Source organism: Dreissena polymorpha, chromosome 10 (assembly GCF_020536995.1).
Source record: "Dreissena polymorpha isolate Duluth1 chromosome 10, UMN_Dpol_1.0, whole genome shotgun sequence".
Lineage (NCBI taxonomy): Eukaryota > Metazoa > Mollusca > Bivalvia > Myida > Dreissenidae > Dreissena > Dreissena polymorpha.
The window spans coordinates 22,507,655-22,534,262 of NC_068364.1; the positions used below are offsets into that span (position 1 = coordinate 22,507,655).

At 35.1% G+C, this 26,608-nt stretch overlaps 1 protein-coding gene and 1 long non-coding RNA gene across 2 annotated transcripts in view; both read left to right on the forward strand.

Moving 5' to 3' along the window:
• The window catches only part of LOC127847064 (V-type proton ATPase subunit H-like), a 38,971-nt gene extending 12,902 nt beyond the window's left edge, over nt 1-26,069 (forward strand). Inside the window, exons 2-14 of the mRNA XM_052378652.1 lie at nt 3,887-3,968; nt 7,667-7,772; nt 8,400-8,489; nt 12,306-12,419; nt 14,653-14,757; nt 15,205-15,302; nt 15,969-16,079; nt 18,266-18,353; nt 19,733-19,911; nt 22,442-22,567; nt 23,065-23,166; nt 24,412-24,525; nt 24,962-26,069. Of these exons, the coding sequence (XP_052234612.1) occupies nt 3,887-3,968; nt 7,667-7,772; nt 8,400-8,489; nt 12,306-12,419; nt 14,653-14,757; nt 15,205-15,302; nt 15,969-16,079; nt 18,266-18,353; nt 19,733-19,911; nt 22,442-22,567; nt 23,065-23,166; nt 24,412-24,525; nt 24,962-25,034 (1,388 nt within the window). The 3' untranslated portion in view covers nt 25,035-26,069. The remainder of the gene's footprint in view (nt 1-3,886; nt 3,969-7,666; nt 7,773-8,399; nt 8,490-12,305; nt 12,420-14,652; nt 14,758-15,204; nt 15,303-15,968; nt 16,080-18,265; nt 18,354-19,732; nt 19,912-22,441; nt 22,568-23,064; nt 23,167-24,411; nt 24,526-24,961) is intronic.
• LOC127847077 (uncharacterized) lies at nt 8,598-9,756 on the forward strand. Its single transcript, XR_008033811.1, has 2 exons — nt 8,598-8,671; nt 8,973-9,756. It is a non-coding gene; the product is annotated as an uncharacterized LOC127847077 (long non-coding RNA).
• Nucleotides 26,070-26,608: the final 539 nt, after the last annotated feature.

Consider the following 26,608-nt stretch of genomic DNA (forward strand, 5'->3'; position numbering starts at 1 on the left):
AAAGAACTTTAAAAGTTATCGCAGGATCCAGAAAAGTGTGACAGACTTATGGACACATGGACACACGGACTGACGGACACACAGAGTGCAAACCATAAGTTCCCTCCGGTGAAACCAAAATAACCAAAATAATAAATATTCAGCCAATTGGGAATTGGCAAAAAATGACTCCGCAAACTGGAAATCTGAAATTCGGCAATCCGGTACAAAGATAGCGACGATCACAGCTTCATTGCTTTATCCGTCCGTTTAACCAATTTTAATCGCTTAGAGGTTAAACGACCTTCGACAGCTTATTGGTGTTGATCTGTTGTGTAATGTCAATAAAGGTGTGAAAGACTCGATATGATTCGGTTTATATACATGAATTGGCGAAACACCGATGTCACCGATATCCACTGCGATCACTGCGAATCGCGGCAAATTACCACAAAATTGCGGAGAATCACCGCGAAGATTATCTTGCTCTCGCGCGACAGCGGAGTGACAAATAGTGAAATCTCTGTGATTTTCCACTCAACAATCAAACTGTCCACCGTGACTCTGCGAATAAGGCAAAAATCACGGGTCACGTGTATACATGTATGGGGTGTACAGGTTCATTCAGGATAGGTGGTGTCTACAGATTCAATAAGGATAGGTAGGGATTTCAGTTTCATTCAGGATAGGTGGGTTTTACAGTTTCATTTAGGATAGGTGTGGTTTACAGTTTTGTTCAGGATAGGTGGGGTTAACACTAATAACAGTTTTATTCAGGATAGGTTGTGCTTACTGTTTCATTCAGGATAGGTGGGGTTTACAGTTTTATTCAGGATAGGTGGGGTTGACGTTTCTATTCAGGATAGGTGGGGTTTACAGTTTCATTCAGGATAGGTGGTGTTAACAGTTTCCTTCAGGATAGGTGGGTTTTACAGTTTCCTTCAGGATAGGTGGGGTGTACAGTTTCATTCAGAATAGGTGGGGTTTACAGTTTCATTCAGGATAGGTGGGGTTTACACTTTCATTCAGGATAGGTGGGATGTACAGTTGCATTCAGGATAGGTTGTGTTTACTGTTTCATTCAGGATAGGAGGGGTTTACAGTTTATTCAGATAGGTGGGGTTGTCCTTTTTATTCAGGATAGGTGGGGTTTACAGTTTAATTCAGGATAGGTGAGGTTTACAGTTCCTTTCAGGATAGCTGGGGTTTACAGATTCAGGACAGGTGGGGTGTACAGTTTCATTCAGGATATGTTGGGTTTACAGTTTTATTCGGGATAGGTGAGGTTTACAATTTCATTCAGGATAGGTAGGGTTTACAGTTTTATTCAGGATAGGTGGGGTTTCCTTCGGGTACTCCTGCTTGACCCCAGAACAGAAAACCTCAAGAGTCTAGCAAGTTAACTACATGTGGGTAGGAGTGCTGGGGCAATACATTTGGGGTCAACACATATTGCAGCCTTAGGCCCGGAAGCATCTGGTAACATTTTGAAATACACAAACTCGGAAATACCACACCTCAGAATTGATGTTTGAGGTTTAATGACACTAAGAAGTATTTGGAAATTAATGGTATGTACACTGAAAATACTAACTTTAAATACAGAGATTTAAAAAAAAAACACATGCAAAATACATAGAAAACAAACAAACAAAATTTTGTTCAAGTGTGTGAATTAATTAAATGTGCATTTTACATGTTCGTGTATATACATTTGTAAATGTTGACATGAAAGTCTTTATGCCTCAGGCAATTGTAATTGGTAAAGGAGGCAGTTTTCCAATTTGTGAGTTAGGGAAGTGGTGAAATTTGTTACAAAGGATAGAAACATCAATAATAAGTATTACTTTCTGCGCATGCTTAACATGTATCATCCTCTTGAAACTTTGATTAATTGTTAGCTATAAATCTACGAATAATAATCAGTCTGTTTGAAAGATATGTGTGTGGACGAGGATTTTATTGAGCATATTACCATTTTATGAAAGTGATATGCTGTTTGGTTTTATTTGAGAGCATGCAAGAATTTTGATTACTGATAAAAAATGAAACAAAACTATGAAAACAATACAGATAGTTTATGTGTTTTTTAAATTAATTTTATTTTTAGCAATTTAAAGTGATTGTAATAGCTTCATTACCTTTTTTTATAAGATTGCATTACACTTAACAAATAAAAACATGCAGAGGAAAAAAAACATTACAACAGATTATGTTTTCGAGGAACTCTCTGTGCAAATGCACATGCTTCGCACAGTGTCAACTTACTCGCTTGCTGGAAATTGCATTCCCACACCGAAGGAATCTGGAGTTCACATCTATGATTCTGGAACAAGACGTTTCTCTTTGCCAGCAAACATGAAAAACAAAATTGTGAATAATGTTGAAACAAATAAGACATCAATTGCTGCAAAAGGTTTTTGGGATCTTTTAAATAGTTTTCTTTTGTTGGTTTCTGTATTTTAGTGTGATATCTGGACTATTAATAATGAATAGTTGGAGCTTTACTACTCAATAAATGCTGGCATCGCCATTAATGGCATCGGCGAAATTCTGTGGCTGGGCTAAACATTTAACATCACCATTTCTTTATGATTACTACAGATGTTGAAATTAACAAGTACATAAGGTCAGCAATTTATTTCCTTATTTATAAAGTACCGGAAAGCAGCACTTTCCCAATTAGGAAAAAAATACACATTTGTATGTGTATGCTGTAAAAAAAATCCCAATTAAAGGTTTCTAAAAAAATAATATTTTTTTAATAAATAAAATGCCACATTTAGTTAGTTTCCCTATGCTGCTCTATTGCTTGAACCTAAGTTAATATGTTATTGACAAGTTGGCAACATTAAGTTATCAATTTTAAAGTATTTGGGAGCAAACAATAAAACACACCAATTTCCCAAGTTGAAGATTTCATGTCGCAAGTTTCCCAATGTAAGGGTTTTTCGCGTACAATTTTCCAAATCGGGCTGGTACTGGTACTATTCCCAATGGGGTAAAAAAAAATAGCTGAAGGTATTTATAGTCTTCATGAACATTCACTGACCAAGACCTGCAACTTGACTCATATTTAGCAAGATTAGGTCCCCTTTTGTTCTTATTAAAGTCCTGTGACAGTTTGCATTTCAGTTGAATTTCAGGTTAAGGTTTGCATGAAACAAGTAAAATCTGCTCCAATTAAATTTTCATTGAGACTGAAATTAACATTATATCACAATATCGTGGGTGTAGGACATATTCCAAAAATAGTGAGAAAAAGCCTGGCTACTGATAAGAAAATTGAAGCAATACTTGTTGACTTTGATTTTAAATATTGAATCACACTTGTTCACATTATTACTAAAAATTAAGTTGTGTTCCTGGTAACAAAGTTCTTAACAAAAGTTGTCTTTACCTACTTTAAACAGTTTGACTATTTGCATGCAACTCTATACACATTTTCTTGTTTCACAACAACTGTGATAGGCATGAAGAGCCCTGGCATGTAAATGAGACTAATACCATGAGCCCATGGACTCTTAAATGTTTTTAAATTATCAGAGAAAGCTTTTATGTTCACTATTCATGTCACCAAACTTTTCCCTGACACTGACATTTATTCATGGATATTTTTAAGTGCCGTTATTATGGCTGCATAAGTGTTGGTTTTTTAGCTGAATCTGGTTTTATAGAACAAAATTCGATCTTACTTTAGTGTTATGTTGCCATTAATCTAGTGAAAAACTTGCACTAACAAAACCTGAGTATGAATAAATGACGAAACATAAAGTTATTTATGCGAAAAGAGTTTCTCAGTTTAAGGTATATGTTGGCAAGCTATACAAGATATACTGAAAGCACTGATGTGGGTAATTGTGGCCAAAATGCCAGTATATAACCTTTTGTTCATGTGTGCTTTCAGGGGCGCAGGTTGCAACATCACTGCTGCAGCAGCGAGCCAATGATGTGCGGAATAACAGGGTCAACTGGCAGTCATATCTGCAGTAAGAACATTATTTTCCTTTTTGCATTAAGAACATGATTGTCATATCTGCAGTAAGAACATAATTGTCCTATCTGCAGTTAGAACATAATTGTCCAATCTGCTGTAATAACATAATTGTCCAATCTGCTGTAAGAACATAATTGTCATATCTGCTGTAAGAACATAATGTCCAATCTGCGGTAAGAAAATAATTGTCATATATGCAGTAAGATCATAATTTTCCTATCTGCAGTAAGAACATAATTGTCCTATCTGCAGTTAGAATATAATTGTCCAATCTGCTGTAAGAACATAATTGTCATATCTGAAGTAAGAACATAGTCCTGTCTGCACTAAGATAATAATTGTCCTATCTGCAGTTAGAACATAAGTGTTCAATCTGCTGTAAGAACATAATTGCCATATCTGAAGTAAGAACATAGTCATGTCTGCACTAAGAACATAATTGTCCTATCTGTAGTTAGAACATAATTGTCAAATCTGCAGTAAGAACATTATTGTCCAATCTGTAGTTAAAACATAATTGTCCAATATGCAGTAAGAACATAATTGTCCAATCTGTAGTTAGAACATAATTGTCCAATTTGCAGTAAGAACATAATTGTCCAATCTTCAGTAAGAATCTAATTGTCCTATCTTTAGTTAGAACATAATTGTCCAATCTGCAGTAAGAACATAATTGTCCAATCTGCGTTATTAACATAATTGTCCAATCTGCGGTAAGAACATATTTGTCATACATGTATATGCAGTAATATCATAATTGTCCAATCTGCAGTAAGAACATAATTGTCAAATTTGCAGTCAGAACATAATTGCCCTATCTGCAGTATAAACAATATTGTCCTGTCTGCAAAAAGAACATAATTGTTCTTTCTGCAGTTAAAACATAATTGTCATTTCTGCAGTAAGGGCATAATTGTCATATCTGCACACAGAACATAATTGCCCAATTTGAAGTTAGAACATTATTGTTTTATCAGCAGTAAGAACATAATTGCCCTATCTGCAGTTAGAACATAATTGCCCTATATACAGTTAGAACATAATGGTTCTATCTGCAGGAAGAACATAAATGCCCTATCTGCAGGAAGAACAGAAATGTCCTACTTGTTTCTTCAGTAAGAACATAATGTCCTATCTGCAATAATTTTGCTGTGTAGCACACAGATAAACAGTGCATATTACCCTCTGATGCATATTTCTATAAATGTAACTTATTATCTTCAAGTCTCCAAACTTGGGGAGCAAGTTTTGATTCTATACGAACCATATGGCAGGAGCTAACATTGCTTTTAAGCATATTGCTTTTGAAAAAGATTTATCAACATCATTAAAAAAAGGCATAATTTTGCAATAACTTCTTAATGAATCTTGCCTATATCCTCTTTATCTTTATATGCTTCTTTATAGTTCAGTTTATTTCTCTGTCTTTCCTAGTTTCTCCTCTTTAGCTTAGCTTATACATGCAAATAACTGTAGCTTAATTAACATGCACAGACAGTCTGTGTGTTTTTCTACCAAGTAATAAATATCGCTTATCTTTTCAAGGATTTTTGTATAGGTATTTAATATCAAGTTTCCGTCTTCTTTATTGTTTAATTATCTCTGCTCTTCAATTTAATGTTTACAAAATTATCATAGCATTGTCTCAAATTAATTGTTTTTTCTGTAACTATGCAAAGTGTAAGCACATGGATTTAAAAGCCAACACTGATATTATTGTTAGTATGTACTAAAATAACATAAATAATAGTATGTACATTAATAAGGCAAGCCAATTCCGATATTATTAGCAAGGCTGTTTTCAGAGAACACCTGAGCTATTGTCATAGCCAGCTCGTCGTCCGCCTTAGGCGTCGTGCTAAAACCTTAACATTGGCATTAACTTTTTTTTAAATATTGAAGATAGCACCTTGATATTTGGCATGCATGTGTATCTCATGGAGCTGCACATTTTGAGTGATAAAATTTCAAGGTGAACATCATCCTTCAAGGTCTAGGGTCGAAAAAACAAAGTCAAGGGAAGTAATAAGCTTTTAATGGACATAGTTATCTGACCTGCCCACGTATATATTTTTGTTAAATAAATCAAAGCGGGGCAGTAGGCTGCATTGTGTTTCTGACAAACACATTGTGGTAAAAGGTCAAGGTCATCCTTTACGGTCTATGGTAAAAATACAGATTTAAGGGAAGTAATAAGCTTTAAAAAGGGAGGAAATTATTCAATATTGAACATAGCCACTTTATATATATGGCATGCATGTGTATCTCATGGAGCTGCACATTTTGAGTGGTGAATCTACAGTCACGGTAGTGGCTTTTAATTATTTGCTACTAAAAATAGAGATTTGTTACAGACAATTATTTTCAAGGGAAGTAATTTGTATAATTATAGATCTCATATTATATATTTCCTTACCAAGAATTGAAGTTCTTTTCACAGTTATTGTACAGATTTATTATTTTGATTATTTATAACCCCAATGAATGATTAGTCAATTATTTTTTTTAATGATATAATTATAATTTCTTTGATGTTCATTACATACCTGTGGACTTATGTCCATAGATACATGATCAACTCTGGCTATGATCTCTTTTAAACCACAGGCCTTGGTTGTCAGTGATGTCTGACATGGTCAAAATTGACTGTGAGACCCTCCCCCCCCCCCCCCCCGCCCCGGTTGGATTGGAAAAATTCAAGGGAAGTTATTACCTTTGAAGGGAGATGACTTCTATACCTGCCAATGATAAGTAGAAATGTTATTTTAATGCGGGGCAGTAGGGGGCATTGTGATTGTGTTTCTGACAAACACATCTCTTGTTGGGTCACTAGGTCAAAGGTAAAGGTCACTGTGACCTCTAAAAAAAAAAATCTGACAAGCTTTCGCAGCCGAGCGTGGCACCCGTTATGCGGTGCTCTTGTTTTAAGTATGTTGTAATAGTAAGTTGTTTAAATAGACTAACAACAACAAAAAAGTTCCAATTATTTATCTCTGAAACCACAAGGCCAAATGTTTGAAATATTTGGATTGTAACATTTTCTTGTGGCTTTCAAACAACTTTCCAATGATACCCCAGGAGTCAGATGTGGACACATCCCCTTGTCCAATTTTTCAGAACCCGCTACAGAATACTTCATGCGTTGTCGGCGGTTTTCGTCACATTTTAGGAAGGCAGTTGTTAGTAACAAACACAAGCATATACAGTGATATATATGTGGCCCGGCTACATAACTTGTGTGATGACTTTGTCATGAAATATGTTTTACGGTCATGTTGCATCAACCTCTGATTTGAGTACTGCAGTTTCCAGTTACTGATATAAGGATACTGCTTTAACCCTTCACCACTAAGATACTATTTTGACGCATTTGTAGTCCCGTAGAAAGTTATATTTAATTAAAAACCTTTCTTACTAGATTCAAGTTTTTAAGGCTTCATCTCCAAGCCTTAGATCCTGATGAGCAGCAAACAGCATAAAACCTGAACAGACTGTGAGTTACTAGCAGGCTGTTCTGGTTTTATGTTGTTTGCACATAGCCATTTTCATTTTGCTTCTGAGTGGAAAAGGCTTAATAACTGTGAAAAAAGCATAAACTTGCAAATAATAAAAAATAGGAAGACTTTTCACCCATTAATACCATTTAATTGTATGTTATATGTTAAAAGGTATGCTTTGTTCTGCGTTAAGGGGTCAGATGATATCAAAGGAGGACTTTGAGTTCATCTCCTTGTTTGACAACGGCAATGTAGACCAGCGGGCAGCTATGCTTCACGATCAGGCTGGGAAAACGCAGGTTTGTTCACAGTGTAAAAAAGTGTTTCTGTTACAAGTCTATAACTTATAAAAGATTAGCAATAATTATGGGCTGTGTCATTTTTGGCCTCAAATTCTTTCAAGTCTTGTAGTTTTAACTCGTCTTAACCAAGCATTTTATGCCCCCTTTCGAAGAAAAGGGGGTATAAAGTTTTCACACTGTCCGTCTGTAAGTCTGTCTGTCAGTCTGCCAGTCTGTCTGTCACACTTTTCGTGTCCGTTCTCTATCTCAAATACTTTTCATCCAATCTTTACAAAACTTGGTCAGAAGTTGTATCTAGACAATATCTAGGTCAAGTTTGAATATGGGTCTTGCCGGGTCAAAAACTAGGTCACGGGCCACTCAGTGCATTTCAAGGATTTAGCATCTTAAAATGCTCATAACTTCTATCACAGCGTTTATAGGGGGCATTTGTCATCCTATGGTGACAGCTCTTGTTCCCTTTACAAAAACAGCACAACAACTGAACAGCATCATAAGGGCAAAACAATTTGAATACATTAAGACACCGCAATTAAACTATTACATTAAGGCACAACAATTCAAAAATCATAAACATACTAATTTCTATTCTAATTTGTTTGTATCTTGATTGTTTGTTGGCAGTTTGCAAAGACATTCTTCAACGTGATGAGCCACATAGCCAAGGACCAGACCCTTCAGTACATCCTTACCATGCTAGATGACAGTTTACAGGTTTGCTTTTTAATTAGCCGGATTTTTTTCGAAAAAATCTCGGCTTATAGATTGATGTTGTCGGGCGGGCGGGGGGGCGGGCGGGCGGGCGGGGTGGCGGCGTGCTCGAAAATGTTAAAGTTCTTATTTCATGGTATAACTTTGGTATGCTTGGACCTAGAGTCTTTAAACTTGACATGAAGGTTGGCCAGGATTAACAGATGACCACTGGTCATTTCAAGGTCATTCATTTGAAGGTCAAGGTCACTGTGACCTTCAATATAAAAAATGTTAAAGTTCTTATAACTTTGGTATGCTTGGACCTAGAGTCTTGAAACTTGACATGAAGGTTGGCCATAACTAGTTAGTAACCACTGGTCATTTCAAGGTCATTCATTTGAAGGTCAAGGTCACTGTGACCTTGAATGTAGAAATGTTAAAGTTCTTATTTCATGGTATAACTTTGGTATGCTTGGACCTAGAGTCTTCAAACTTGACATGAAGGTTGGCCAGGATTAACAGATGACCACTGGTCATTTCAAGGTCATTCATTTGAAGGTGAAGGTCACTGTGACCTTCAATATAAAAATGTTAAAGTTGTTATAACTTTGGTATGCTTGGACCTAGAGTCTTGAAACTTGACATGAAGGTTGGCCAGAACTAGTAAGTAACCACTGGACATTTCAAGGTCATTCATTTGAAGGTCAAGGTCACTGTGACCTTGAATGTAAAAATGTTAAAGTTGTTATAACTTTGGTATGCTTGGACCTAGAGTCTTGAAACTTGACATGAAGGTTGGCCAGAACTAGTAAGTAACCACTGGACATTTCAAGGTCATTCATTTGAAGGTCAAGGTCACTGTGACCTTGAATGTAAAAATGTTAAAGTTCTTATTTCATGTTATAACTTTGGTATGCTTGTACCTAGAGTCTTCAAACTTGAAATAAAGATTGGCCAGTACTAGAAGATGACCACTGGTCATTTCAATGTCATTCATTTGAAGGTCAAGGTCACTGTGACCTTAAATGTTAAAATGTTAAAATTGTTATAACTTTGGTATGCTTGGACATAGAGTCTTCAAACTTGACATGAAGGTTTGCAAGCACACTTAGATGACCACTGGTCATTTCAAGGTCATTCATTCTAAGGTCAAGGTCACTGTGACCTTGAATGTAAAAATGTTAAAGTTCTTATAACTGGTGTGATAGAAACCTTTTGGAGTGATCATAAGGCTGTCTGGATTTCTGTGTAGGTATGTGAAAGCAAAACAATAAATAGTATTATTTCATCTAAGTTTATTTTCTTACATTTGATAATGAAATTGATGGAAACTTCAAACAATATCTTACTAATTTGCTAATAAAAAAAATTGAGATCAAACTTTCCTAATTGTCAATTCAAGTTCATATTTGTGACCTTAAATGTTATTGTTGTTCATGTATATGCATGCATTCAAAACATAACACAAGGTTTGCTCATGCCTTGAAAAGTACTTACATTTCATTTTGACCTTTGAACAATATTTCAGTAATTTAAGTATTGCATTGACAAAAACACGAAAGGTACTTTCCTGTCATTTAAATCAAAAATCCGGCTTCAATGCGGTCATCTCCGACCGCGGAACTCTTGTTGTTTATTATTTTAATTAATATCGTCTTGCATAGTTATTTAATATGACTTGCTATGATATTCATGTTTATTTACAAATTTGTTTATAATCATTAATTCCAAGTGTTTTCGTCTAAGTTTGAGGTGCCTGATGTCTTTAAACTGATTTATTAGCTCATCGATTTTTTGAAAAAAAATTATGAGCTATTGTCATCACCTTGGCGTCGGCGTCTGCGTCGGCGTCGGTGTCCGGTTAAGTTTTGCGTTTAGATCCACTTTTCTCAGAAAGTATCAATGCTATTGCATTCAAACTTGGTACACTTACTTAATATCATGAGGGGACTGGGTAGGCAAAGTTAGATAACTCTGGCGTGCATTTTGACTGAATTATGTGTCCTTTTTATACTTAAAAAATTGAAAATTTTGGTTAAGTTTTGCGTTTAGGTCCACTTTTTTCAGAAAGTATCAATGCTATTGCATTCAAACTTGGTACACTTACTTACTATCATGAGGGGACTGGGCAGGCAAAGTTAGATAACTCTGGCGTGCATTTTGACAGAATTATGTGCCCTTTTTATACTTAGAAAATTGAAAATTTTGGTTAAGTTTTGTGTTTAGGTCCATTTTATTCCTTAAGTATCAACGCTATTGCTTTCATACTTGCAACACTTACTAACTATCATAAGGGGACTGTGCAGGCAAAGTAATGTAACTCTGACTGGCATTTTGACAGAATTATGTGCCCTTTTTATACTTAGAAAATTGAAAATTTGGTTAAGTCTTGTGTTTAGGTCCACTTTATTCCTACAGTATCAAAGCTATTGCTTTCATACTTGCAACACTTAATAACTATCATAAGGGGACTGTGCAGGCAAAGTTATGTAACTCTGACTGGCATTTGGACGGAATTATCGGCCCTTTACATGTATACTTGAAAATTGAAAGTTTGGTTAAGTTTTGTGTTTTGGTCCACTTTACCCCTAAAGTATCATAGATATTGCTTTCATACTTGGAACACTCGCAAACTATCATAAGGGTACAGTAAAAGGACAAGTTACATAACTCTGGATGTCATTTTTACGGAATTATGGCCCTTTTTTGACTTAGTAACTTTGAATATATGGTTAAATTTTGTGTTTCGATCCACTTTATTTCTTAAGTATCAAGGCTATTGCTTTCAAACTTCAAATACTTTCATGCTATCATGAGGTTACTGTACCTGGCAAGTTGAATGTTACCTTGACCTTTGAATGACCTTGACTCTCAAGGTCAAATTATTAAATTTTGCTAAAATTGCCATAACTTCTTTATTTATGATTAGATTTGATTGATACTTTGACAAAACTACTCTTACCTGACATACCACAATAGACTCCACCCAAACCATTGTCCGTGCCCCCCCCCCCTTCCCCCCCCCGAATTCCCCCCCCCCCCCCCCGAAACCCCCCCCCCCCCCCCAATTCCCCATTTTTTTTTTTTTTTTTTTTTTTTTGAAGATCATCTCACAAATGACCACCACACCCTCTTACTATACCCCCCCACCCCACCCCCTCCGCAATTGTTTTTTTAAATGGTTAAAAGACACAACTATTTATTTTTATTATTTATATGTTTGAAATACCGTCCAACCATCGCACCCAAGAATCCCCCCCCCCCCCCCCGAATTCCCCCCCCCCCGAATCCCCCCCCCCCCCATTTTTTTTTTTTTTTTTTTTAAGATCATCCCACAAATGTTTGAAATACCGTCCAACTATCGAACCCAAGAATCCCCACTCCCACCCCCCACACCCCCCACCCCCCCCCCCCATTTTTTTTTCCTTTTTTCGCATTTTTGGAAGATAATGTAATAAATGTCCACACCCCCACACTATGCACCCCTCTTCACTCCACCCCTCCCTCCTTTGTGATTGAAAATGAGAGTCCCATCACCTTCAAAAAGAAAATAGATGAGCAGTCTGCACCCGCAAGGCGGTGCTCTTGTTTACCTAATCTGCTTTCATTGTTACAAGGCAATGAGCTCAGTTGTAATCATTTTTAAGGGCCTGCTTGCAGAGTTCTTGATATAGCTTTCACAATGGCAATTTGGTTTATATACCTGCGTCCAATCTTGCCTGTACCGTATCTTCCTGAACCATATCTTCATTATTTATCAGAAAATCAGACAACGATAACTTTCTCTCAATCTGTCAGGATAACTCATTCATTGTAAGCCCTAAATGTGCTTTTTAGGAGGACAAGAGTCGTGTGGAGCTACTTAAACAGTATTCGAAGAAGAACAAGGAGTCAGTTTGGACCCCGTTTCTACACCTCCTTGACAGAAATGACAGATTCATTGTGAACCAGGTAAATGACAGATTAATTGTGAACTAGGTAAATGATAGATTCATTGTCAATCAGGTAAATGACAGATTCATTTATAGTGAACCAGGTAAATGACAGATTTATAGTGAACCAGGTATAGTACAGATTCATTGTGAACCAGGTATAGGACAGATTCATTGTGAACCAGGTATAGGACAGATTCATTGTGAACCAGGTAAATGATAGATTCATTGTCAATCAGGTAAGTGACAGATTCATTGTGAATCAGGTAAATGACAGCTTCATTGTGAACCAGGTACATGACAGATTCATTGTGAACCAGGTATAGGACAGAACCAGGTATAGGACAGATTCATTGTGAATCAGGTAAATGCCAGATTTATTGTGATCTCAGTAAACGACAGATTTATTGTGAATCAGGTAAATGACAGATTCATTGTGAGCCCAGTAAATGACAGATTCAATGTGAATCAGGTAAATGACAGATTGATTGTGAGCCCAGTAAATGACAGATTCAATGTGAACCAGGTAAATGACAGATTCATTTTGAATCAGGTAAATAACAGATTCACTGTGAACCAACTAAATTACAGATTCAGTCTGAACCAGGTAAATCACAAATTCATTGTGAACCAAGTAAATGACAGAATAAGTGTGAACCAGGTAAATGAAAGATTCATTGTGAACCAGATAAATGACAAAATCATTGTGAGCAAGGTAAATGGTAGATTTATTGTGAACCAGCTATATGACAGATTCATTGTGAAGCAGGTTAATGACATATTCATTGTGAACCAGGTATATGACAGAATTATTGTGAGCCAGGTTAATGACAGATTTATTGTGAACCAGATAAATGACATAATTATTGTGAGTCAGATAAATGACAGATTTATTGTGAACCAGGTAAATGACAGATTCATTTTGAACCAGGTAAATGACAGAATCATTGTGAGCCAGGTAAATGATGGATTCATTTTGAACCAGGTAAATGACATATTCATTGTGAACCAGGTATATGACAGATTTATTGTGAACCAGGTTAATGACATATTCATTGTGAACCAGGTAAATGACAGATTAATTGTGAACCAGGTAAATGACAGATTAATTGTGAACCATGTAAATAACAGATTCATTTTGAACGAGGTATATGACAGATTCATTGTGAGGCTTGTTAATGACAGATTTAGCTTGAACCAGGTAAATAACAGATTCATTGTGAATCAATTAAATGACAGATTCATTGTAAACCAGGTAAATGATGGATTTATTGTAAACCAGGTAAATGACAGATTCATTGTAAACCAGGTTAATAATGGATTCATTGTAACCAGGTAATTTACAGATTTATTTTGAGCCAGGTATATGACAGATTCATTATGAATCAGGTAAATGACATATTCAATGTGAATCAGGTAAATGAGAGATTCATTGCAAACCAGGTAAATTACAGGATTATTGTGAACCAGGTATTTGACAGATTCATTGTTAGCCAGGTGTTTGTCATATTTATTATGAACCAGGTAAATTACAGATTCGTTGTGAATCAGGTAAATGACAGATTCATTGTGAACCAGGTGAATTGCAGATTTATTGTGAACCAGGTAAATGACAGATTCGTTGTGAATCAGGTATATGACAGATTTATTATGGACCAGGTAAATGACAGATTCATTGTGAGCCAGGTAAATGACAGATTCTTTGTGAGCCTGGTAGATGACAGATTCATTGTGAACCAGATAAATGACAGATTCATTGTGAACCAGGTGGGGCACATGATTGTAACAATTGTAAAGTGTGAATCATTAACTAAAAATGTTCCGTACTTTCTCCCATGTATGCCCTAGTTTTGTGGGGTATTTTGTTTGAAGTGGACAATCAGAAAATAAGGTTTTTTTTGTATGTGAACAGATCACAACTTATCATTGCGGTATCTATTTTACAATTTAAAGTTTCATTTTTATACCTCACAGTTTTAGCCAATGCTACTAAAATTCGTTATATACATGTCTGAAATACTTGTACATGTATATTATTGGTATCAAAAACAAAAAAATAGAATTTCTTATCTCAAAGTGTGAAATCCATTCCTGTATTAAACAGCTGGGAAAAGTTGACTTTTGAATGGCCTTATTAATTTACACATCAAGATAATGTCATGATAATGTGTAAATATTGGCTAAGTTCAATATGATGTTATTTATTACAAGAATTGTGTATTGTCAGTTGATATGTCTGTGACTGTTTACAGACAAGCCGCATCATTGCCAAGATTGCCTGCTGGGGGAAGGATGTCATGGATCCTGCAGATCTCAAGTTCTACCTCAACTGGCTCAAGGAGCAGCTTGTGTTGAAGGTGTGTTTATTGTTAATATATTTTTAACTTACAGCTTGTTGTTTCCCTGTCTTAAAGGTCAAAGTCGCACCTTTTTTAATTGGCAGTTAACAATAGGTTGTAAGAACAACTGCATGGAAAAATAAAACATGCAACGAGCCAATTACTACTTGCACTCATAATAGTGATATTGCTGTAAAAGTTGTCCTTAACGCGTATGTGTGCTGTATGTGCGTCGTTCATACCGTCAAAAGTTTTAATTTGAGCAAAAGGAATAAAATAACTTACAGTTTTTAAGAATAAAAAAATGTTTCCTCTGTAGCAAGTACTTGCAACAGCAAGTTGCTTGCAGATCATACTGTCATATATAATATACTAAGCAGTAAGCAAGATGTTTAAAAATGTGAGGCCAGGACACTCGGAATTCAAGAGTTTAAAAGTTCATGAATGCTCCGCTGTGGGTTCCAGGGTAACGAGTACCTGCAGACAGCAGCCAGGTGCTTGCAGATGATGCTGCGTGTAGATGAGTACAGGCACATGTTTGTGCAGGTGGAAGGCGTAGCAACGTATGGCTACCAAATATATTTATTCTTAATGCTAAGATCATGTCTTAAGGATTTTGTTTTGTTTTGTTGAATCTGTATGTTGCCATTACATCGTTTGTACCATGTTTTATTTTGTTTGGCCGCAAATGAGCATTTACCTGTACCTAATTTATTACGAGTATGGTTGATTAGTGACTGATCATTGAAAGGCGAAAGGTTAACCTTTGCTGTTATATGAGTGAATAGAAATTTGTGGCAGTATTCTAATAATGTTATTACTATGATTGGAGACCATTATTTATTTAGTTTTTCCTTTCAAAGAGGAAATGTTAATTTATTGTTGAACAATGAGGGACATTGTTTTAATTTACTTAGTACATTTAGCATGTGATTACTTTAGAACAGTAACTGAACTATTTATTCATTTAGCTATTAAAATAATACCTTCCATACTGTGAAGTCAATATTAATCGTCAGAAACTAATTTTGGTGGATTTTCATTGGTCATTTCAACCACAAAATCAAGTGTCCATTCAATGCTCAAGTCTAAAGTCTAATGTCAGACATTATAAAAAAAATTAACAATTTAAGATTAAACGACAATGCCAGATTTTATGAATCTTCGACATAATATGTAAAATGAAATAAATTAATCAGTGAATAACAAACTGTAGCTTAATGTTGCAGCATTGTGTTGGTGTTAGACTCCAGCAAGATGGGCTTCCAGATTCAGTACCAGCTCAGCTTCTGTCTATGGTGCCTAACCTTCAATTCAACACTTCTGGAAAGAATTAACAAGTAAGTGTACAATTAAGTGCGACAGGATTTTTTGTGCAGTATTGCAAATCGGCTGCCTTGAGGGATGTGTGTGCTTTTCAAGAATGTAAGATTGGATTCCAAAACAAAAACACAAATGCTTTAAAATGGCAGGGGGCCTGAGAAAGGGCAGGGTGACCTATTTTGTTAGATATTTAAGATTTTAAAACTGTGCACATTGTAAATGACTTTGTGTACTGTTTCCAATTAGTTATTAAACCCGATAATTTATTCAGCCTTTATTCCATGAGGAATTCAAAAGCTTTTCAAAATAGAGGGCAGCTTCCCCCAAAAGGGCACATTTCACGCGTAATTTTGAAAAATAGGGCATTGGGTTATAAATATACTTAAGTATATACTTTGGTTATACTATATTCTTATGAATTGTAAACATTAGTGCATTGGATGATTTCACCAATTGTATGCTGTTCCTCATTTTGTGTAATGAAATTATGATAAATATATTACTATCTACATTGGCGCTAAGGAAAACAACTTAGTAGCCAATTTCATAACCGACTTGGGCTAGCATCCCACATAGGCATTAGAGATATGTAGATATCATATTTCTTTCCAATGTGTGTGTTTTTTTTGGGGGGCGGGGGGGGCGGGGAATTTTGATGTTTTTTATCACCTATTATAATTGAACTGTATGTTAATCTTTGAGGTTCCAGTTTCAGCATCAGTGGCCTTGTAGAAGAAACGAGGAAAACATGAAATAAATTCAGGGGTTTCACTGGGTCAAAAAACGTTGTGACTGTCACCACTTAAATTCGTTGCTATTAATAACTTTGAACCAATGTTTGTCCACAATAAATGAATAATATTAATTCAAACAAAAATCTATATTGACAAATTTAAAGTCTAAACAATGATCAATGTCACCATGAAGTTGAATCCAGTCTGGAGAATAAAATGAAACATTGTTATTGTTACTAATAGGATAAATTTATTTTACAACACGTTATTTCAACTAATGTCAACAATGTTGACAGTTTTGTTAGGTCGCGAAAATATATGACAATATCAAAATTACATTTTACTTGCAGAGGGATAAATCCTCCTTCCAAACAAGCTCTTTATTTGTTGAAATAACAACTGTTCATGTTAAAATACATCATGATTGAGGACAGACAGTGTTTTAAAGTTCAGAAATAAAATCCAAACACAAATATGTTTTTCCATGTCGTAATTTCGGACTAAAAATTAACCGCATATTCGCATTAATTTTTTTTATTAATTTTCAAATTTTAATAGGTCTTTTGAATTAAAAATCACTATTTTTGCAAACAAAAAATCATAGCCAAAGACTTAAGAAGTTAAAAAAAATTCAATAGTGCTGAGTTTTATTTCATTCGAGTGTGATTGTGCCTAACCAAGCGTGACCTAAGAGATAATCTCTCACAGCATTTTACCATCGTCTGCAATAAAAGGCTAATTAGTGATCGGATAACAAATCACGCCCTTGGGGCTTGTTTGTTCACAATGTGTTGACTTAACACGCTTCAGGCAGTCATGTACCAGTAACTTAAGGGTGTTATCTGTGTATTCATGTCGATGTTTCTGGCGATTTATACGGCCTGAAAACAGGCATTTAGACTTAGAGACCAAAAGGGCAATTGCCAGAAAAATAGAGGGGCGCTTTTTAAGGGGGCAAATTTTAGAGGGGTGCAGCGCCCCTCTATTTATTGCTAGCTGGAGCACTGTAATGTTCTTAATTATAAAAAGATTGTTAATAATGTTAATATCAAGCTACTGTCTACTGTATGTTAATCTATTCAGTTCTATATGGTCAATAAAAACATTTTGGTGTTTCTGTATAAACAACAACAGTGTCAAATAGAAAAGAGACATAAAAGGTTGTGACATATTTTATAAAGAGGGGTATAAAAGTGGTATTGGGGGGTCACATATTTTAGAAGCGTTGGAAAAATTAATTAAATGACCCCCCCTGTCATTCCACTTAATATAAATCTTAAAGACAATAACAAAACAAATGGTTACAGCATCAACACAAACTATTCATTTACATTGTTCTAATGCTTTTGTTTCAGATAGCACAACCAATATTCTATTTTTGCAACGTTTTGATCTTCAGACACTATCTGCCTTGTGTATAAGACGCTTTTGTCAATCAGTTTCTATTTTGTTGTTTTGTTGTTTTTCAGACAGTACAACATCATCCCTATCCTGTCTGACCTTCTTAGTGACACTGTCAAGGAGAAAGTATCCAGAATCATTCTAGCAACGTTCAGGGTATGGTGAAAACACGTATATGTTTAAAAGACTGAAGTCATTTTTCATGTTTTATACAGGCACTAAAGATAGTGCCTGCAGCTATGTTATTTTGTAAAATCGAAGCAGATAAAATGGAATCATTCTCAATGTAAGTTAAATATATATCAAAGGCAGATTGTTTCATTACGATGATCCATATGTGGGAAGCAAACATATATTTCTCTATCACTGTTTTTGGCACTGCATTTTATATACCACAGTTCAATTCTTTTACACATTTTCTATTGAGGAAATTAAAATTGTTCAATGCCCAAGCTGAATATGTATCTCTTATGTGTCCATGTCTGATAACTTCTAACTGTTCATGCAATTTTTACTACGGATCACAAATTATGCTTACAAATATAATGTAAATAGACTGGTCCTTTGAATGATTTAATATAAAGGTTCTGAATATTCTATATATTAAAATTGTTATGTTCAAAACATACCAAATTTTAATGGCAATACAAATTATACAATTATATTGGTAAATGAACACTGCATTATGCAACAATATCTTCACTAAATATTACATGAATATGTAAGAGCAATCGGAAGAGATTTAAGAGAACCTAATTGGATACAAAATGTATTTTAGTTCATCATATAATGCAAACTTCCTCTTTTATTCCCAATGATCCACAGAACATGTTAGAGAAAACAGAAGAAAGTCTGCAATGCAGTCTGTTGCATATATAGGTCACATGAGCTAAAAGTAGATTTAAACAAGAAACCGTCGGAGACGGGTGATGCTCCCCAAAAGTGTTTTTTTGTCTTTATATTGCACTATATATTCAGATAAAAGGAAATGTCTTGAGGGGCATAACTTTGGACAAAATAATACGATGGATGGTTTAGCAACTTAAAAACTTCAAAGGGCCATAATTCTCTTAATAAATCATCTAACCAGAACCCACAAATAACATGAGCATCTTCTCAAGGTATTTAAGCTTCCCATAAAGCTTCATTGAATTCCAGTCAGTAGTTGGGGGGACAAGAATTGCACTATATGTACAGTTTATAGAAAATTTCAAAGGGCCATAACTCTGTGAAAAATCATCTGACCATAACAGGCTGATAATATGCACATCTCCTGTTGGTAGTGAAGCTTCCCATTAAGTTTTCATTGAATTACGGTCATTAATTGCTGAGGAATAGCCGGGACAAAAATTGTGCACGGAGGGACACACGGACAGACGAAGCGGCGACTATATGCTCCCCTTAAAAAAATTTGGGGGAGCATAAAAATGAATAAGTCTTTTTCTCTGAAACAAAAAAAAAAGTCAGGGTTTTGTGGGGTTTAATATTTGGTGTGTCACTTACAAACTTTATCCAATATTCCCAATCATCCACAGAACATGTTAGAGAAGCCAGAAGAGAGGGAGACAGTCCAGGAAAACGCCCTCGCCATGGTGCAATGCAAGGTGCTCAAGCAGTTGGAGCTCCTTGAGGCCAGAAAGTTTGATGATCCAGACATTGTCGAGGATCTGGCCTATCTGACAGAGAAACTGCAAGAGTCTGTGCAGGACCTTAGGTAGGGTGGTCAACTGATCAATTTGCAAAAGTTGAAAGTAGTCATGCATTGCATGTTTTTTTCCAGTTTAATTATAATTGTACTTGTCTTTGGAAGTCATGAGCCGTTTGTGTCTCTTACTAGTCTGTGATCACCATTTGTTTCTGAGCTAAAAATTTTTAAACATGTTCAAACTTTATTAGACTTCTTTAATATGCTTGCTATTGAAAATAAGAAAAAATTCCATTGAAGAATGGGAAGCTATTCCTAAAGCATAGCGGGGAGCAATTCCTATCAAGATTAGGAAAAATTTCTTATTTGCGTTATGGGGATGATATTCCCATACAAAAATGGTTAACAATCTTGAAAAGGAATCCATTCCCGTTGAAAAGGGGGAAAAGTTCGTATTGAAAAATATATATAAAGAATGACAAAAGGACCAGTGGAACATTTGTTTTCTAAATATATTGTTAAACCATCAAACAAAATTCTGCATAAGAATATATTTTAATTTATGGTGTATGTATCGAATCAACATATGCTACAGATCGAATTTATTTGTTATGCCCTCAGAACATAGGTTCTGGGGGCATATAAAAATCGCACCATCCGTTAGTTAGTCAGTCAGTTAGTCAGTCCGTTAGTCCGTCCGGATTAGTTTCCGCTCAATAAGTCAAGCAATTGTCATCAGATCTTCACCAAACTTCATGAAAATGTGTAAGGCAATAACTTCTAGGTCAAGTTCAATAATCGGCCAAATTGACCAAGACACTCTTGTGTTACAGCCCTTAAATCATCGTGAAATGGGTTTTTTTCTTGTTTCCGCTCAATTACTCGAGCAATTGTCATCAGATCTTCACCAAACTTCATAGAAATGTGTAAGGCAATAACATCTAGGTCATGTTTGATAATCGGCCAAATTGACCAAGACACTCTTGAGTTACAGCCCTTAAATCAATGTAAAATTGTTTTTTTTCTTGTTTCCGCTCAATAACTCGAGCAATTGTCATCAGATCTTCACCAAACTTCATGGAAATGTGTAAGGCAATAACATCTAGGTCAAGTTTGATAATCGGCCGAATTCACTTAGACACTGCTGAGTTACAGCCCTTGAATCATCGTAAAATTGGGTTTTATCTGGTTTCCGCTCAATAACTCGAGCAATTGTCATAGGATTTTCGCCACAATTCATAAAAATGTGTAAGGCAATAATATCTAGGTCAAGTTCGATGATCGGCCAAATTGACCCAGAAACTACTGAGTAACGTCCCTTGAATCAAAAAAAAATTGCGTTTTTTCTCGTTTCCGCTCAATAACTCGAGCAAATTTCGTAGGATCTCCGCAACACTTCATGAAAATGTGTAAGGTCATAAGATCTAGGTAGAGTTTGATAATCAGCCAAATTGACTCCTGAGTAACACCCTTGAATCATCGAAAAATTGAGTTTTTTTCCTTATGTTATGAAGTTGTGCATGTTGGATTGTTGTTGTCCTATATCAAAACTGAACTTTTTCATGCCCCCGGTAGGGTGGCATATAGCAGTCGCACTGTCCGTCTGTCTGTCCGTTCGCCTGTCTGTCCGTCGCACTTTTGCGTTTAGGTTTTGAAAAATGCTCATAACTTCTATGTTGCTTCAGATGTAACCTTCATATTTGGTATGCATGTGAATATGGACAAGGCCTTTCTATACGCACACAAATTGTGACCCCTTTTACCTTGAACTTGAACTTAGGGTCCGCGTTTATGTTTGGAAATCTGCGTTAAGGTTTCGAAAAAGCGATTTTTTGGGGGCATATGTCTTCTGATGGAGACAGCTCTTGTTTCTGAACTGGTTCATCAGGAAATAATTAACCTTGATTGTAACAGGGTAACTTCAAAAGAAAAAAACATGCTTTGGAATAATTTCCATATGAAGCATTACCTTTAACCTTTTGGAAACTGCATCAAAAAACTATATCACCAGGTCAAGTCTGATAAAAAACCTTTCTGAAACTCCAGAGGCCACAACTATGTCTCAGTCTTGATATGAAATGGTCGAAATTATCATCTTGACAGCATGAAGAATGAGTGTAAATCTGGCTCATGTGCGTCCAAAAACTAGGTCAAATCTTACAAAAAAACCTGTAACCACTCTGGGGACCACATTTATGACTTATTTTTTGATGAAACTTTGTAAGAATGTTTATCTTGAGAAAATCAAGACCAAGTTCGAAACTTGTTACCACTCTTGAAGCCACATTTATGACTCATTCTTGATGAAACTTTGTCATTATGTTTATCTTGACAAAATCAATGCAAAGTTCAAAACTGCTTACCACTCTAGAAGCAACATTTATGACTCATTCTTGATAAATTGTTGTCAGAATGTTGATCTTGACAATATGTAAAGCATTTTTGAATCTTTTTCAAGGAGATCGAAAAGTAGATCACAAGGCCAGGCCTTAATTTATTGGTGTCTGTGAACTCAGGGGAACGTTTAAGGGACCATGACACTTTTGCCAGTATGTATATATAGAAATAGTATCAGAATGAATTATGGCTTCCCTTACAGCTCTTTTGATGAGTACCATACCGAGATAAAGTCTGGAAGACTGGAATGGAGTCCTGTACACAAGAGCGATCGATTTTGGAGAGAAAATGCAATTCGCCTCAATGAGAAGAACTACGAACTCCTTAAGTAATAATTTTGTCTTGATTTATTGTCTAGATAATACCATATTGCATATTGCAGATCACAGTTTTTGTTTTTGTTGTTGTTGTGGACAAACTGTCATTCGCTTCACATTTTGGTCAAAAGCGATATATATAAAGACTGAGTTTATTGTTTTGTAATCTTTTTGTTCTACTTAAACTATAGATTAATCTAAGAGTGCAGTATTTTACAACCAGGTTCAGTGTTATCCAAATACTGTACTTTAATTTGCATAACAAAAGAAGTATGTGTATAGTTGAACATAATTTACCTAATTTTTGTTCCTATCATTTATACCATGCTTTACAATTTTTTTATCTTGAACTAGAAATATATACCTTTGTTTTCCTAAGAAATAAAATTGTTCTCAAAACTATCTTTATATAGTGCTATGAATTAGCCAGTAAATAATATTATGAAAAACTTTTTAAAGAAACGTTATAATGTATACAACTAGCACATTTTGTTTCGTGATATTAAAGGATTTTAGTCCGCCTTCTGGAGGGCAGCAGAGATCCGCTGATACTATCGGTAGCAGCACATGACATTGGGGAGTATGTGAGATATTACCCCAGGGGAAAGAAGTAAGTTCTCCATTGGCATGTCATTGTTATCAAAATCGCACATCTTTACATTTTGGTAATTACTTGGGAATTTCTTTTAGTTGAATCCTTGATTATATCTCGCTGTTGTTACATGTATTGGAGACTTTAAGTGGAAGATGACGGTTGAAACAAATTTTTGAGAGCATATTATAAATTTACTTCACAACTTGTCTATCTCACAGATAAACACAACAAAGAAATGGTCTAAGATATAAACATTAATAAGAAATGGCTCCCCTTCATAGAAGTAGCCTTTATAATTACTGCAATATTTTTTTGAAAATTATTAGTTTTGACTCTTTATGTTTTTATGCCCCCGGTAGGGTGGCATATAGCAGTTGAACTATCATTTCGTCTGTGCGTCCGTCTGAAAACTTAAACATTGGCCATAACTTTGCAATATTGAAGATAGCAGCTTGATATTTGGCATGCATGTGTATCTCATGGAGCTGCACATTTTGAGTGGTGAAAGGTCAAGGTGATCCTTCAAGGTCAAAGGTAAAAAAACAAAGGGAAGTAACAAGCTTTAAAGGGATATAATTTCTATTTTATATCATTTGGCAGGTACAGATCATTTCACATGGGAAGTAATATTTTTAAAGGGATATAATTAAAAAAACATCTTTTTTATTCAAAGCGGCACAGTAGGGGGCAGTGTGTTTCTGACAAACACATTTCTTGTTTGTGTTTTTTATCACAAAGACGACATACTATATGCAAGTCTTTATAAATATCTCTGTTCTATGTCTTTCTTATCAGAATAAAGTCAGTTTGTTTTAGGTATCTGTAATTGATTTCTAGTTTCTTTACATAAAATGTGCAAAATTGTTATGGATGTTCTTGTATTTATGTGTAGTGTCAAGTGCCGTAAGATTGTGTCACAGGTTTTGGTTCTTTGCCATCAATAACGGTTCCCATGCTGTAAAAAGTTTTTCTCTTAGTCTTGCCCAGGTGAAGCTACAATCGGTAAAAATGATATAGGCTGTGATCTGTGGAAAGGGGGTTTAATGTGTGTGTGTAAAGTGTCATCCCAGATTAACCTGTGCAGTCCACGCAGGCTCATCAGGGACGACACTTTACGCGTTTATGATATTTTTCATTTCAAGAAAGGCTATTCTGAGCAAATATAAAGTTTAGGCGGAAAGTGTCGTCCCTGATTAGTCCACGCACATGCACTAAACGCCCTTTTCACAGAGCACGGCTCATATCTGTTTGTTTCTTCAGTGTGATCGAGCAGTTGGGGGCCAAACAGCTGGTGATGACCTATTTGACGCACGAAGACCCGAACGTCAGATATGAAGCTTTGATAGCTGTACAGAAGCTGATGGTTCACAATTGGTGAGTATTGGGACCGACATTTGGTACTTAAAAAAAATGTTGTCAATTTACATTTATACATTTTGTATGTATTAAAGTTAACATTTGTGTAGATGCATGTAAAAACAATTTTCAAAGGTATTTGATACCGGAATTTAGTATCACACACTTTCTAATTCTGGGAAAGGTGATGATGGCTGAGATGAATTTATTTTCCACATTGTCTTCACGTGAACTTATGCACAAAACAATTTGAATTTTACTGTTTCCTTTTTCAGGGAATACCATGATTTTAATGACATATAAAGTGGACATATTTAATTGAGGAAACCTTAGATTTAATGAATGAATGAAAAACAAATTAAATTTATAAAGTTAACTTTTGTCTCTTTCGAGGAATACACTGATTTTAATGAACTTATGCAAGAAAAATATAAAGTGTTCTTTATTATTTCAGGGAATATCTTGGCAAACAGATATCTCAGGCGAATCAGGAAGAGGGTCCTGGGGTTGTACAGGCCAAGGCATAGACCTTTATAGTTATTTTGAGGCATTCCATTGTTATATCTGAAGAAAGTGTAGCCTGATATTGACCTTTGACAATTTATTAACAAAATATAGTTACAGTGAAAAAATAGTATATGCACTGTTATGAAATAAAAATGAAGTAAAAAATATCAAACTAAAATACATGTTATGGACAGATTTTAAGTCTTGTAAAACCTCCAATAACACTGTTGAGTTTGAGTATCAAACATCCAAATGTTTACTAATTGTTTATTACAAACAGATTAATGATGTTGTGAATATGGTGTTTTGCTTTCTAGAAAAATGTGTTTGATAATTTTCCAGTTAAGTTGAATGCAGATCGAAAAAAAAAGGCAAGTAATGGTTGTAATATTCACTAAATAACTTTGTGGTTATAAGTTGTTAACTGTAGTCAGGGAACCTAGTCAGTATGTGGCATACACAAGAACTACTGGCACTTTAATATATTTCGTATTCTAGAAAGATATATTGTTCACTTTCTATAATGCCAATGTCTTTAGATGTACTTTGTCGGTCATTTTCCTTTTTGGCAATTTTTAGTTTATTGCAGTCAAGTGATTAGAATACTATCTTAAATAGATGAATCATGTCAACTAGTCAAACGTTCAATTGTACATGCAAGGATTTTAGAATTTCCAAAGTTTCATTCATGATACATCTTCGTGCACAAATAAATCCAGACATGAAAATCATTGTTTTCATAACAACACTTGTGTTCGCTATTCATATTTATGACACTTGTGTCATGTACATGCATTTTCACTGAATGTTTTTTTTAAATTTTTGAATTTGTGCTCTTAAAGTATATCCGGAATTATGAATATTTTGCAAAAATGTTGCATCAGTTTGCCATTGTGCGTACTTATATGGTAATAATTTTATTTGTGTACATATATAGTTGCAAGAGGGTATTTGTTTATTGCGTAATTGTGATGTTTTATTTGTATATTTTGAAAACCAATGTTTAAACAAGAGTTAATTTGTATTAGAACAATTTAATTACAAAAGAAATATAATGCAGTTGTTGTGTCTCGATGCATGTTATGTAACTACCGTAGTGTGGATGGTTTTTTCCCGCCAGACAAACAAACTCACACACACAAATGCGAGTCCAAAGTCACAAAAGAATCGTTAGCGCACACATCCACAGATTATTTGCAGAAAAAGAGAAAGTAGTAATGTGAATGTAATTTGCTATTTGAATAGTAAATGTTAATATACAATCATGTTTAAAGTTTTAATATAACACGTAAAACCGCCTTCAAAAAGATATGAAAAAGAATCTACTTACTTACCTGATGAATTCTGACCTAGTACACGGAACATGAATAACCATAAAATAAGCCATTTACGTATGTACTGAATTTGGACCTAGTAAATGTGTTACTATGAAAGAAATTAATTACTTACCTGCTGATCTTTGACGTAATACACGGAACATGGATGACCATAAACGAAGCTATGTACACAGCTGATGAATTCTGACCTAGTACACGGGGCATTATGACATATTGATACAGATATGAAGACCGCTTAGAATCTGTTTGGTCAAATT